Genomic DNA, 12,199 nt, shown 5'->3' with positions numbered 1-12,199 from the left:
AGAACCTGGTGTGCTCTATCTGTCCGGGAACCTGGTGTCCTCTATCTGTCCGAGAACCTGGTGTCCTCTATCTGTCCGAGAACCTGGTGTCCTCTATCTGTCCAAGAACCTGGTGTCCTCTATCTGTCCGAGAACCTGGTGTCCTCTATCTGTCCGGGAACCTGGTGTCCTCTATCTGTCCGAGAACCTGGTGTCCTCTATCTGTCCGGGAACCTGGTGTCCTCTATCTGTCCGGGAACCTGGTGTCCACTATCTGTCCGGGAATCCGGTGTCCTCTATCTGTTCAAAAACCTGGTGTCCTCTATCTGTCCGAGAATCTGGTGTCCACTATCCGTCCGAGAGCCTCGTGTCCTCTATCTGTTTGAGAACCTGCTGTCCTCTATCTGTCCGAGAACCTGGTGTCCTCTATCTGTCCAAGAACCTGGTGTCCACTATCTGTCCGAGAGCCCGGTGTCCTCTATCTGTCCGAGAACCTAGTGTTTTCTATCTGTCCGGGAACCTGGTGTCCTCTGTCTGTTCAAAAACCTGGTGTCCTCTATCTGTTCAAAAACCTGGTGTCCTCTATCTGTCCGGGAACCTGGTGTCCTCTATCTGTCCGGGAACCTGGTGTCCACTATCTGTCCAAGAACCTGGTGTCCTCTATCTGTCCAGGAACCTGGTGTCCTCTATCTGTCCGAGAACCTGGTGCCCTCTATCTGTCCGGGAACCTGGTGTGCTCTATCTGTCCGAGAACCTGGTGTCCTCTAACTGTCCGAGAACCTGGTGTCCTCTATCTGTCCGAGAACCCGGCGTCCACTATCTGTCCGAGAACCTGGTGTCCTCTATCTGTCCGAGAACCTGGTGTCCTCTATCTGTCCGAGAACCTGGTGTCCTCTATCTGTCCGGGAACCTGGTGTCCTCTATCTGTCCGGGAACCTGGTGTCCTCTATCTGTCCGGGAACCTGGTGTCTTCTATCTGTCCGGGAACCTGGTGTCCTCTATCTGTCCGAGAACCTGGTGTCCTCTATCTGTCCGGGAACCTGGTGTCCTCTATCTGTCCGAGAACCTGGTGTCCTCTATCTGTCCGAGAACCTGGTGTCCTCTATCTGTCCGGGAACCTGGTGTGCTCTATCTGTCCGAGAACCTGGTGTCCTCTATCTGTCCGAGAACCTGGTGTCCTCTATCTGTCCGGGAACCTGGTGTACTCTATCTGTCCGAGAACCCGGCGTCCACTATCTGTCCGAGAACCTGGTGTCCTCTATCTGTCCGAGAACCTGGTGTCCTCTATCTGTCCGAGAACCTGGTGTCCTCTATCTGTCCGGGAACCTGGTGTCCTCTATCTGTCCGGGAACCTGGTGTCCTCTATCTGTCCGAGAACCTGCTGTCCTCTATCTGTCCGGGAACCTGGTGTCTTCTATCTGTCCGAGAACCTGCTGTCCTCTATCTGTCTACGAACCTGGTGTCCTCTATCTGTCCGAGAACCTGGTGTCCTCTATCTGTCCGAGAACCTGGTGTCCTCTATCTGTCCGGGAACCTGGTGTCCTCTATCTGTCCGAGAACCTGGTGTCCTCTATCTGTCCGAGAACCTGGTGTCCTCTATCTGTCTACGAACCTGGTGTCCTCTATCTGTCCGAGAACCTGGTGTCCTCTATCTGTTCAAAAACCTGGTGTCCTCTATCTGTCCAAGAACCTGGTGTCCACTATCTGTCCGAGAACCTGGTGTCCACTATCTGTCCGAGAACCTGGTGTCCTCTATCTGTCCGAGAACCTGGTGTCCTCTATCTGTCTACGAACCTGGTGTCCTCTATCTGTTCGAGAACCTGGTGTCCTCTATCTGTCCGAGAAACTGGTGTACTCTATCTGTCCGAGAACCTGGTGTCCTCTATCTGTCCGGGAACGTGGTGTCCTCTATCTGTTCAAAAACCTGGTGTCCTCTATCTGTCCGAGAACCTGGTGTCCTCTATCTGTTCGAGAACCTGGTGTCCTCTATCTGTCCGAGAGCCTCGTGTCCTCTATCTGTCCGAGAACCTGGTGTGCTCTGCTGTCTTCTGCTCAGCTAAATATCTACGGCACGTGAATGACCACACAATGTTCGTTTAACAGTTCACGAAAAAGGAAATTTCCACTTTTCTCTCAAGGTTAGGTGTGAAGCAGTTCACATCCCCAGTCGTAAATCCTATCCCTATTAATCCCCATTAATCTAGGGTATCAACACCCATAGTTTCCTCCTGCGCCCGATGCGAGTTGCAAGACTCCGTCCAATCAAATTACACTCATGAGCGAGAGGAAATGTTGTGCTAAGTAGAGATGGGAGCGATGGAGCGATGACGTCACTTCCGAAATGAAGCTGTGGTGACGATTAGATACAGGGCATCTCATAAAGTGGTGACATAATACTCTGGTAAAACCACGATAGAGTGTGACTGAGTGAGGTTGGTTTTAGTTCCTTTAGCAATATCACGGCAGGGGACACCAGACATTGGCTTCACAAATTGTACCCATGTCGGGAATCGAACCCGGGTCTTCGGATCCCGCTTAAACCACTAGGCTACCCGACCGACGCCATGATAGTGGCGATTTTATGGACAGACAGACAGACAGACAGACACACCATTGATTAAAGTCCCACCTCATTAAAATTTAATATAAACATCATGCTTGCAAATACACAGTTTTTGGAATTGTAACGAGCCACGCTTTACTAAGGTATAAGACACTGTTTTGAAAATATTGTGCAGATAATACAGATATAAAACTATAAAGTTAAACTGTAAAAGTAATATATTCTAAGTCCCCGATACAAATTACAGGCCAATACAAAATATTCATCTACACTAGCGGATGTGTATAAGATAGATTCTCTTCTTTTCAGGATATAACATTTGGTTTGGTTTTTTGTTTAACGCCGCACTCAGCAATATTCCTGCTATATGACGGCGGTCTGTAAAATAATCGAGTCTGGACCAGACAATCCAGTGATTGATATCATGAGCATCGATCCACGCAATTGGGATCGATGACATGCATCAACCAGGTCAGCGAGCCTGACCAACCGATCCCGTTAGTCGCCTTTTACGACAAGCATAGTCACCTTTTACGGCAAGCATGGGTTGCTGAAGACCTATTCTACCCTGGAATCTTCACGGGTCGAGTGTTGCCCCGAGATTCAAAGCGCGGCGTTAATTGACTTTTCATGTTTTCTTACAGTTGTCCTGCGTACTAACAACTATGCGTTTGAATTACCATAAGTTGAAGAAATTCTTTCAAAAGGATCTTGAGCGTTGGTGCTGTCATGTTTGTACACACAACAGTAGCAAAATTGTTATTAATGCGTATGCACAGAAATGTCAACAATGCCTTTATTTGGGCGTGTATCAATATTCATGCATAACCAGATTTGCAACCGGTCTCAGCTGGTCTGTTAACGAAAGAAAATTGTTATGTATTTACACTTAAATACATATCTCATGTGGGTTATAAATAAAATACCACACACAGTCTCCTTATGATATCATTTTTTTACGAAACAGGTAAACTTTCTATGGTGTTTGACCTTGCTTTCCCTCGATCAGATACCATACAAAGTCCACTCCTTTCGAAAAAAATGGTATCTAACGAGAATGAGTGTAGTAATCTCTATTTATGCCACTTTAATATTAAATATTGTTTCTTTTCTATTATAAATTCAAATAATATATAATGATAATAATAATTTGTAACCCTGTATCTGGACCACTGGCCTCCTTTTTACGCAAAAAATTCTTTTTGATTAAAATCTTTTCTTTCTTTTTTTCAATTTCTGTTTTTTCAATTTTTCTGTATTTGAGGTCTAAGTAAAGCCTTCAAAAGTTTTATGATAGATATCTTGAGGACATTTCCAAATTTGACACATCAGTGAGAACAATGATGCCTGATGCAATTCCCCATTTAAATTTGTACCATACGTTTCCGTGTATTTCTGGTGAACAATTGACTTGTCTGTGCGTGTGTTTGTAACGAGTGCCACCGGGTGTTAAAGGCGCGTTCACCTTTTCGTGAACATCTGGTATCCTCACTACTTGCTAGTGATTCAAAGACATATGTTTGTGATATAGTCAGAACCTAGTATGGACTAAACGAGGACGTCACGTGGCGTGCACGACATGCAGTGTGAACATCACAGCTGGGGAATGACGTAAACTGGGAGTGGGGAAGGTCTACAAAAGGCCGTGCGATAGGTGCAGTGCCATCTCTTCTAGCACAATGAAGATCGCAGGTAGGTATCTGAACGTTTCTTGAATCGTTGTCTCTTTGTCTCTAGATGCATCTGTGGTGGATATATAGTGCTTGATTTTGGACATGGGTAGTGTTAACATTCAATGACAACGGACATGGGAGTTTTAAATTACCATGACAACGGGCTCTGACGGTGTTTAAAAATAACCACAACAGGCATAAGACAGTGGAACAGTGGCAACGAGCGTTGACAAGTTTTGATATATCCATCAACCTGACAAAATGAAATTACCCGACAGCTCTACATAGAACTAAGGGATTCTTTCACTTTCCCAGCTGCCCTGATTGTGTTGCTGTCCACGACTGGTTTGTGGATTATTTAAATTGAGTACATTCTTTCCTGTTCCTAGGTGCCCTGATGGTGTCGGGCGGTGGGGTAGCCCAGTGGTTAAAGCGTTCGCTTCCCGGGTTCGATTTCCCACATGGGTACAAAACTGCTAAGCCCATTTGTCGGTGTTCCCCGCCGTGAAAATGCTGGAATATTGCTACCAGAGACATAAAACCATACTCCCTCCCTCTGATGGTGTCGATATCCACGACTAGTTTGTGCAATATGTCTGGTGATTACATTCTTTCCTGTTCCCAGCTGCTCTGATGGTGTCGATATCCACGACTGGTGTGTGGCTTATTTAAATTGAGCGCATTCTTTCACAGTTGCCCTGATTGTGTACATGTCCACGACTAGTTTGTGGATTACGTCTGTTGGTAACATTGTAGTCCCTGTGTGGTTGCCTAGATTGTGGCGATGTCCACGCCTAGTTTGTGGATTATGTCTGTAGGTTACATTGTAGTCCTTGTCCGGTTGCCTTGATTGTGACGGTCCACGACTAGTTTGTGGATTATGTCTGTTGGTTACCTTGTAGTCCCTGCACGGTTGCCTTGATTGAGACGATGTCCACGACTAGTTTGTGGATTATATCTGTTGGTTACATTGTAGTCCTTGTCCGGTTGCCTTGATTGTGACGATGTCCACGACTGGTTTGTGGATTATATCTGTTGGTTACCTTGTAGTCCTTGTCTGGTTGCCTTGATTGTGACGATGTCCACGACTGGTTTGTGGATTATGTCAGTTGGTTACCTTGTAGTCCTTGTCCGGTTGTCTTGATTGTGACGATGTCCACGACTGGTTTGTGGATTACGTCTGTTGGTTACATTGTAGTCCTTGTCCGGTTGCCCTGATGGTGTCACTGTCCACTACTGGTTTTGGGAATAGCATCTATTTGTTACATTGTTTCTTTTTCCAGTTACCCTGGTCCTGTCCCTGTTGGTGGTTGTCCATGGCGAGTACGCCAAGAGACAGCTTACGGCGGCGCTGGCCGCGGCTGAACCCCTCCTGTCCAATCTGCTGCTGGACAAACTGGGCGTTGACAAACTCATCGGCAAGTTCATCGGAAATGTGGCTGCTTTCTTCAGCGGCAAGAGCGGCACTGTAAGTTTGACGAACGCATTCTACCGAGACAGTAGTAGTGTATAAGTCAACGGAAATTTCTTCCAATTAAAACTCGCCATCGAGCGGTCTATCCAAATGCTGCCTATATTTAACGAACAGGTTTATAAATGATAATAGTTTGATTCAAATGCATCCTATAAGCATAGAAAGCTGCGAGGACGTGCCATACATCCTTCGAGGCTCAGAACGTTTCACCCAGTCCACGTATGAGGCGGCCAGGGGATCGAACCACGACCCTCCGCTCTCAAGGTAGACACTAGGTGAGGTGAAATAGGGTTTAACGTCGCGTCCAAGATTATTGCACTTATATAGCGACGTGCATGAACGTGTGTTTGTTTGTGTGTCTGCTTGTACTAGTCCGGACCGATGCCGATTTATAGTGCTAGCTCACTGAGATACCATGCCTCAGTTTAACATGAATACCCCACTCAGACACAGTATACTGACTCCGAGCCGAAGAGTCCTTGTTTAACCCCTTAATGCCGAGCGCCAGACAGGGTAACAACAAGTACCATATTTTAACGTCTTTTGGTATGACGCGGCCGGGGATCGAACACCGGACCTTCCGCTCTCCAGGCGGACGCTCTACCACTAGACCACGGAGGCGGTCAGGTAGACACTACACTACGGAGGCAGTCTATGTAGTTATACTAATAATAGAACTGTCATCGACAACCTGCAAAACATGTGCTGACCCTTTTTCCTTGTATTCAATAAATGTTTTTCACGTGTATTTTTCAGATACCGCTTGAGGGAACACAGCTTGTGTTAAACTACAACATACACAAGTGCCATCTGCATTTTGGAAAGAGATTCCTCATCCATCGTAAGTAAAGTACTCTCAGACGTCCCTCGTGACAGAACAGGGACGGTGGGGTAGCCAAGAAGGTGCTCATCACGCCGAAGGTCTGGGGTCGATTCATCATATGAGTACACTATGTGAAGCCCCCCGCCGTCATATGGCTGGAATAAGGCTAAAAGCGACGTGAACCAATATTCACTAAATACTTTTGTGGAGCAAGGGTGCATGGGTGGGTCCGTTGTCCTCGTATACCTACCCTGCGTCTAAAGCGTCTCTAAACATCTAACTGAGTGGGTGAGTATGGTTGCTACGCTTTTAGCAATATTTCAACAATATCACTGCGGGGGATACCGGTAGGGGCTTCACACATTTTACCCGTGTGGGGAATCGAACCCGGGTCTTCGGTGTGACGAGCAAACGCTTTAACCACTGGGCTTCCCCGCCACCCCTAATCTAACTGAACCATTGGACCATTATGACATCGGGGTACGACGGCCCAAAAATCACCGCTCTTGATCCTTTAATGATTGTGATGGCCAAATTCGCCGTAACTCTTTGCCATCAAGGGTAGACAACCCAAATGTTTGTGTTGATTAACAGCATCTGGCGAAAAAACACACCCACATAATTCTCAAATACAATCCGGTTTCCAGATATTGCTGAGGAACGTTGCGAGGCTGAAGTGTGCGAGAACACGATCACCAAGTCCTGCAAGTCCTGTACCGAAGGACACCAAGCTGACGCCCTCAAGTGTGCCATGAAGGCCGAGGTGGAGGAGATCACAAGACTCGCCAAGGCGGCTCAAGCGGCGCAGGGTTAACTCCCCTTGTTAAAGCAGGAAAGATTTTCCTCGTGTCGATTGTCTTGGAAAAGTAAATAAACACTTAAATCGTACTCGGTACCTTTATGTTGTGACATTTGACATACGTTTATATATGTTTAGATGCATAAGAATATTTTGCCGCATGCACGGAAACAAGACTAATAAGACTACCGGGTTAGAGTAGGTGTTCAGCAACCATGCTTGCCGTAAATCGCGACTGTGCTTGACGTAAGAGGCGACTAACGGGATCAGGTAGTCAGGCTCGAAGACATCTTTGATGCCTGTCATTATATCCTAATTTGTAGATTGATGCCCATGAAGTGAATCACAGGATTGTCTGGTCCAGACTCGATTATTTACAGACCGCCGTCATGTGGCTGGAATATTGCTGAGTGCGGCGTTAAACAACAAACAAACCAATCAAACATTCTTATACGCTACGGTGAGTCTGTGGAGTAATCCGGAAATTCTTAAATTTGCACCCACGATTTCCACTTTCAAATCTCAGCTTCAGGAATTTCTGTTGCAACACTTTCCCAGTGTCTTAGGGACACAGAGCATATTTACTGTGTGCGATATTTAAATGCATGTATTATCTATGGGCAATTTGTGGAAGAAGCGCAGTTTTCCCTGTGGAGACAAGACCTGCCAGAAAGAGAGTGCCCATGCATCCTTAATTCCAAGCCATTGCGGGCAGTGGGGTAGTTGTTAACCTTGAATTATCGTTCCCGTCACGCCTTAGGTCCGGGTTCGATTCTCCACATCCGTACAATCTATGAGGCCCATTTCTGGTGTCCCTTGCAGTGATATGAATGCGGGGGCACGGGTGGCCCAGTGGTGTAAGGCGCCGCGATTCGCTGTGCAGAGTTGCGTCCTTTGGGCACGCCAGGAACCTATGATTGTGGGTTTGAAACCCGGTCCGCCCCGATTATGTTTCTTGGTTTGTCAGCACCATACCCGTGCTCGTGGGTTTCACCACAATAAGCTGACACGCCGTGATGTAACTGGAATCCAACTCACTCACTCACTCACTGATATGGCTGAAATGGTGCTAAATGCGGCGTACAAACATACTCACTCACTAAACACTTTGTCGCAAGTTTTGTTTATTTTCCCCGCGGTAATACTGTTCCTCCACAGGCTAAATATATACCGACCAATCAAAGAGCCGCTCCTCCACACACACACACACACACACACACACATACCCATTCTGTGCGGGTCTGATTCTGCCACAGCGAGCTGATTTCAAAGTGGCGAGTCGGTTATCGATCGATATTATTTCATTCCAATAAGAAATAAGCAAGTTTATGTGCATGATTTGCGATTTCACTTCAGAAACAGTGTTATGAGGCGAGCAGTGCTGATCGCAGTGTCTTGAGTTGTGTACAGATATATATAGGATATCACTCGTGCCGTATAAAACATATTTAATAATATATATTTAAATATAAATATTTAAGTAACCACAAAGGAGTCTGTTGTGCAAGGGTTCCGGGCACGTGCAGAACTATACGATACCGATAGCTGACTGTTAATCTCGGGTTTTGAATAGCTCATGCAGTTTCTATTGTAAAACAAGTCGTCCTCTATTGATTCGGAGCTCTAACGGAAAAACTTGTGACTCGTTGCCTGTTCGGTTAGATTACATGCTACAGTGGTTAACTCTACATCTGTTAAAACGCCTAAGTCGGTTCTGTATGTCGGAACATATATCTAACCGAAAAGAACTGTATAAAATGCTGGCCGGGGCAGAAATAATAGACTACATACAATCTTTGCTGTTTCTTCACGAGGACTCTGGAGAAGAATAAATCCCCTGCAAGTCGTAGGAGCCGACGTAGGTTTGTTTGTTTGTTTGTTTGTTTAAGTTCTTTGATAGGCATTTAGAAGTTGGAGTACTAAGTAAGGATGAGAATTTATGGATGAGTGAGTGAGTATGGTTTTACGCCGCTTTTAGCAATATTCCAGTGGTGGACACCAGAAATGGGCTTCACACATTGTACCCATGTCGGGAATCGAACCCGGGTCTTCGGCGTGACGAGCGAACGCTTTAACCACTAAGCTACCCGACCGCCCAATTTATGGATGAACACTTCTTTATTACAATTAAGAGCGTCGTTTTGGTGCAGGTTCTAACACCGTTATCAAGCAAGTGATTTACAGAGTGTGATTGGCAAGTATATATACAGGTAGGAGGCAATGTCTATACAGTAGAGTAGATATTGTTATACTGGAGTAGAGAAGCCTGTTATGTACACACAAAGATTTTCTGGAGGATGGTGCATGCTGCTGGTGAGCTGACTTCCATTCTTCCAACCACCTTACGTTCTTGATGCGATACAGAGACACTAGACTCGTGACTAACTTACTGTTTGTTTGTTGTTTAACGCCGCACTCATTAATATTCAAGCCATATGACAATGGCCTGAAAATAATCGGTCTTCGCTTTAAACCAAACCACCCGATGTTTGGTCACCTATTACGACCATTCGTCACCACTCGCCCCTTTCCGTAACCTGCAAGAAGACTCGTCGTGGGGAAATATAAGTGAACCATTACGCAACGAGTTGACAATTGTTTTAGGTATGCCCGTTTGCGCTAAGACGGAACCCGGTCGCAAAGATGGCCATGAGCGGGTCACGAGTCGCTATTCGGTTTGTCCCGGAATAACACGAGTTGGTCACGAATGCTAGGTCCCTAGGGACCTGGGGCCCGTTTCACAAAGAGATCGTAGCGCTAAGACGGTCGTAAGTCTATGTTAAAGTATAGGAGTTACGGTAGTCGAAGCGCTACGATCGCTTTGTGAAACGGGCCCCTGTTCTTACCCGGAATCTGGTGGTTTCAATGTGTGACCTGGCTGATTGTGTCATCATGTTCCGACATGGCGGATCGTTGCTCATGCTGCTGTCAGTCACTGGTTTGCCAGCCGTGATTCAATATAGCTGGATTGTGGTTAAATGAGCTGAAACATCAAAGCACTCAACTGATTTAAATCAAAACCAGACCCGTGAAGATCCGGGGTAGAATAGGTTTTCAGCAACCCATACTTGCCGTAAAAGACGACTATGCTTGTCGAAAGAGGTGACTAACGGGATTGGGTGGTCCGGCTCGCTGACTTGGTTGATGCATGTCATCGTATCCAAATTGCGTGGATCGATGCTCATGATGTCAATCACTGGATTGTTTGGTGCGACGTTAAGTAATAAACAACCAAACTAATCAAAAGCAAACCCGATTCGCGCGTGATGCACAGTCGACTTATGCCTGCAATTGGTTCTGCAGAGTTGTGTCCCTTGATCACGGCCATGCCAGAAACCTGTGACTGGGGGTTCGAATCCCGATTCACCGCGATTATGTTTCCAGGTTTGTCTGCACCACATATCTGCCCGTGTGTTTCACCAATGTTTCACCAATATAAATTGAGAACATTCTTTCCTGTTCCCAGTTGCCGTGGTTGTGTCGATGTCCAGGGCTACATGACCCATGGCGGATGAAGCTCTTTACGAAACTATCATGTAATTTTGTATAGAAATGTGTACATGACACGTAGGGGGTCAAACCGTGGAAGGCACAGCGCAAGCACGGTCTGCACGTGCTACACAGTGACCGTGTTCATTCAATGACAAGATGCGCTACTCAGCAGATGTTAAACAGTTGATGTTGAATGTGTATGATTTCTTTAGAAGTGAAGCAGAAAGAGCAAAGCCTTTTTATGCAATTAATAAATTCTTGAAACGAGCTTCAAAAGCTCTTGGTATGTCCCCTCAGAAACTTAAAAATGTTGTTAGTCGACGAGATACAAATAGTCAGGCCAAGGAGGTAGGGAACATGTCAAAACCACGCGAGATTGATAAATTAGACAGTTTTCAGAGGGATCAAGTCAGACGTGCAATTGTTAAACTGCACTCAGAAAATAAGTACCTGTCCCTAAGAATTTTGAAGAAACACCTTGAAACTGACCATGATTTACGTGTATTTAAGTACAAACTATGGCGGCTGTTGCATACATTTGGTTACAAATACAAAAACGATAACAGGAGAAAATAGGGCGGTGTTATGTGAACGGTCTAACATTGTTCGTCTCCGAAATCATTATCTTCGTACCATCAAGCAGAAACGTGAAGAAGGATATGAGCCCGTCTTCTTAGATGAGACATGGGTAAATGCGTCACACACAGCCAGCAGTCAGTGGGTACCCAGTGGTGACTGTAAGGAGTCTGGTAGAAAGTTACCAATGGGAAAGGGTGAAAGACTCATAGTTCTCCATGCTGGTTCTGCTAGTCAGGGTTTTCTCTCAGACTGTGACCTCGTCTTTAGAGCCAAGGCCAAAGACAACAGGGACTACCACACAGAAATGAACGGCAATGTATTTCTGGAGTGGATGAAAGATAAATTAGTCCCTGCTTTGCCTACCGAGTCTCTCGTTGTCATGGACAATGCACCGTATCATAGTGTGCAGGATCCAGAAAGCAAGACTCCAACCTCTAATAACCGTAAAGGAGACATGGTTACTTGGCTGCAACGGGGGAACATTACCTTTCCTTCTCGAGCGACGAAAACAAAGCTCTATGAAATCATCAAAACTATGAAACCTGACCCCGTGTATAAAGTTGACAGTTACATGAAGGGTCAGGGTCACGCTGTCTTACGACTGCCACCTTATCGCTGCGACCTGAATCCAATCGAGTTGGTATGGGACATCGTCAAGGGTGACGTTGGACGATCGAACACAACGTTCAAATTACGAGACGTTGAACAACTCGTAAAGGAATCTCTTGGTCGGGTAACAGTAGAAACATGGAGGCGTTGTGTGGCCACAGTCGTTGACGAGATAGAGCCACGTTATCGGTCACGAGATGGACTACGG

At 46.0% G+C, this 12,199-nt stretch overlaps 1 protein-coding gene across 1 annotated transcript; it reads left to right on the top strand.

The window, feature by feature from the left end:
* The first annotated feature begins 4,159 nt into the window (after positions 1 to 4,159).
* LOC139461188 (uncharacterized) lies at positions 4,160 to 7,400 on the top strand. Its single transcript, XM_071242782.1, has 4 exons — positions 4,160 to 4,234; positions 5,499 to 5,683; positions 6,446 to 6,530; positions 7,160 to 7,400. The coding sequence occupies exons 1-4, from the start codon at positions 4,222 to 4,224 to the stop codon at positions 7,324 to 7,326; spliced, it is 450 nt and encodes a 149-aa protein (XP_071098883.1). The 5' UTR covers positions 4,160 to 4,221; the 3' UTR covers positions 7,327 to 7,400.
* The last annotated feature ends 4,799 nt before the right edge of the window (positions 7,401 to 12,199 follow it).

The sequence above is a fragment of the Haliotis cracherodii genome, unplaced genomic scaffold (assembly GCF_022045235.1).
Source record: "Haliotis cracherodii isolate W230 unplaced genomic scaffold, xgHalCrac1.p SCAF_14, whole genome shotgun sequence".
NCBI lineage: Eukaryota > Metazoa > Mollusca > Gastropoda > Lepetellida > Haliotidae > Haliotis > Haliotis cracherodii.
Note: the sequence above shows the minus strand (reverse complement) of the source record. Positions and strands in the feature narration are given on the sequence as shown.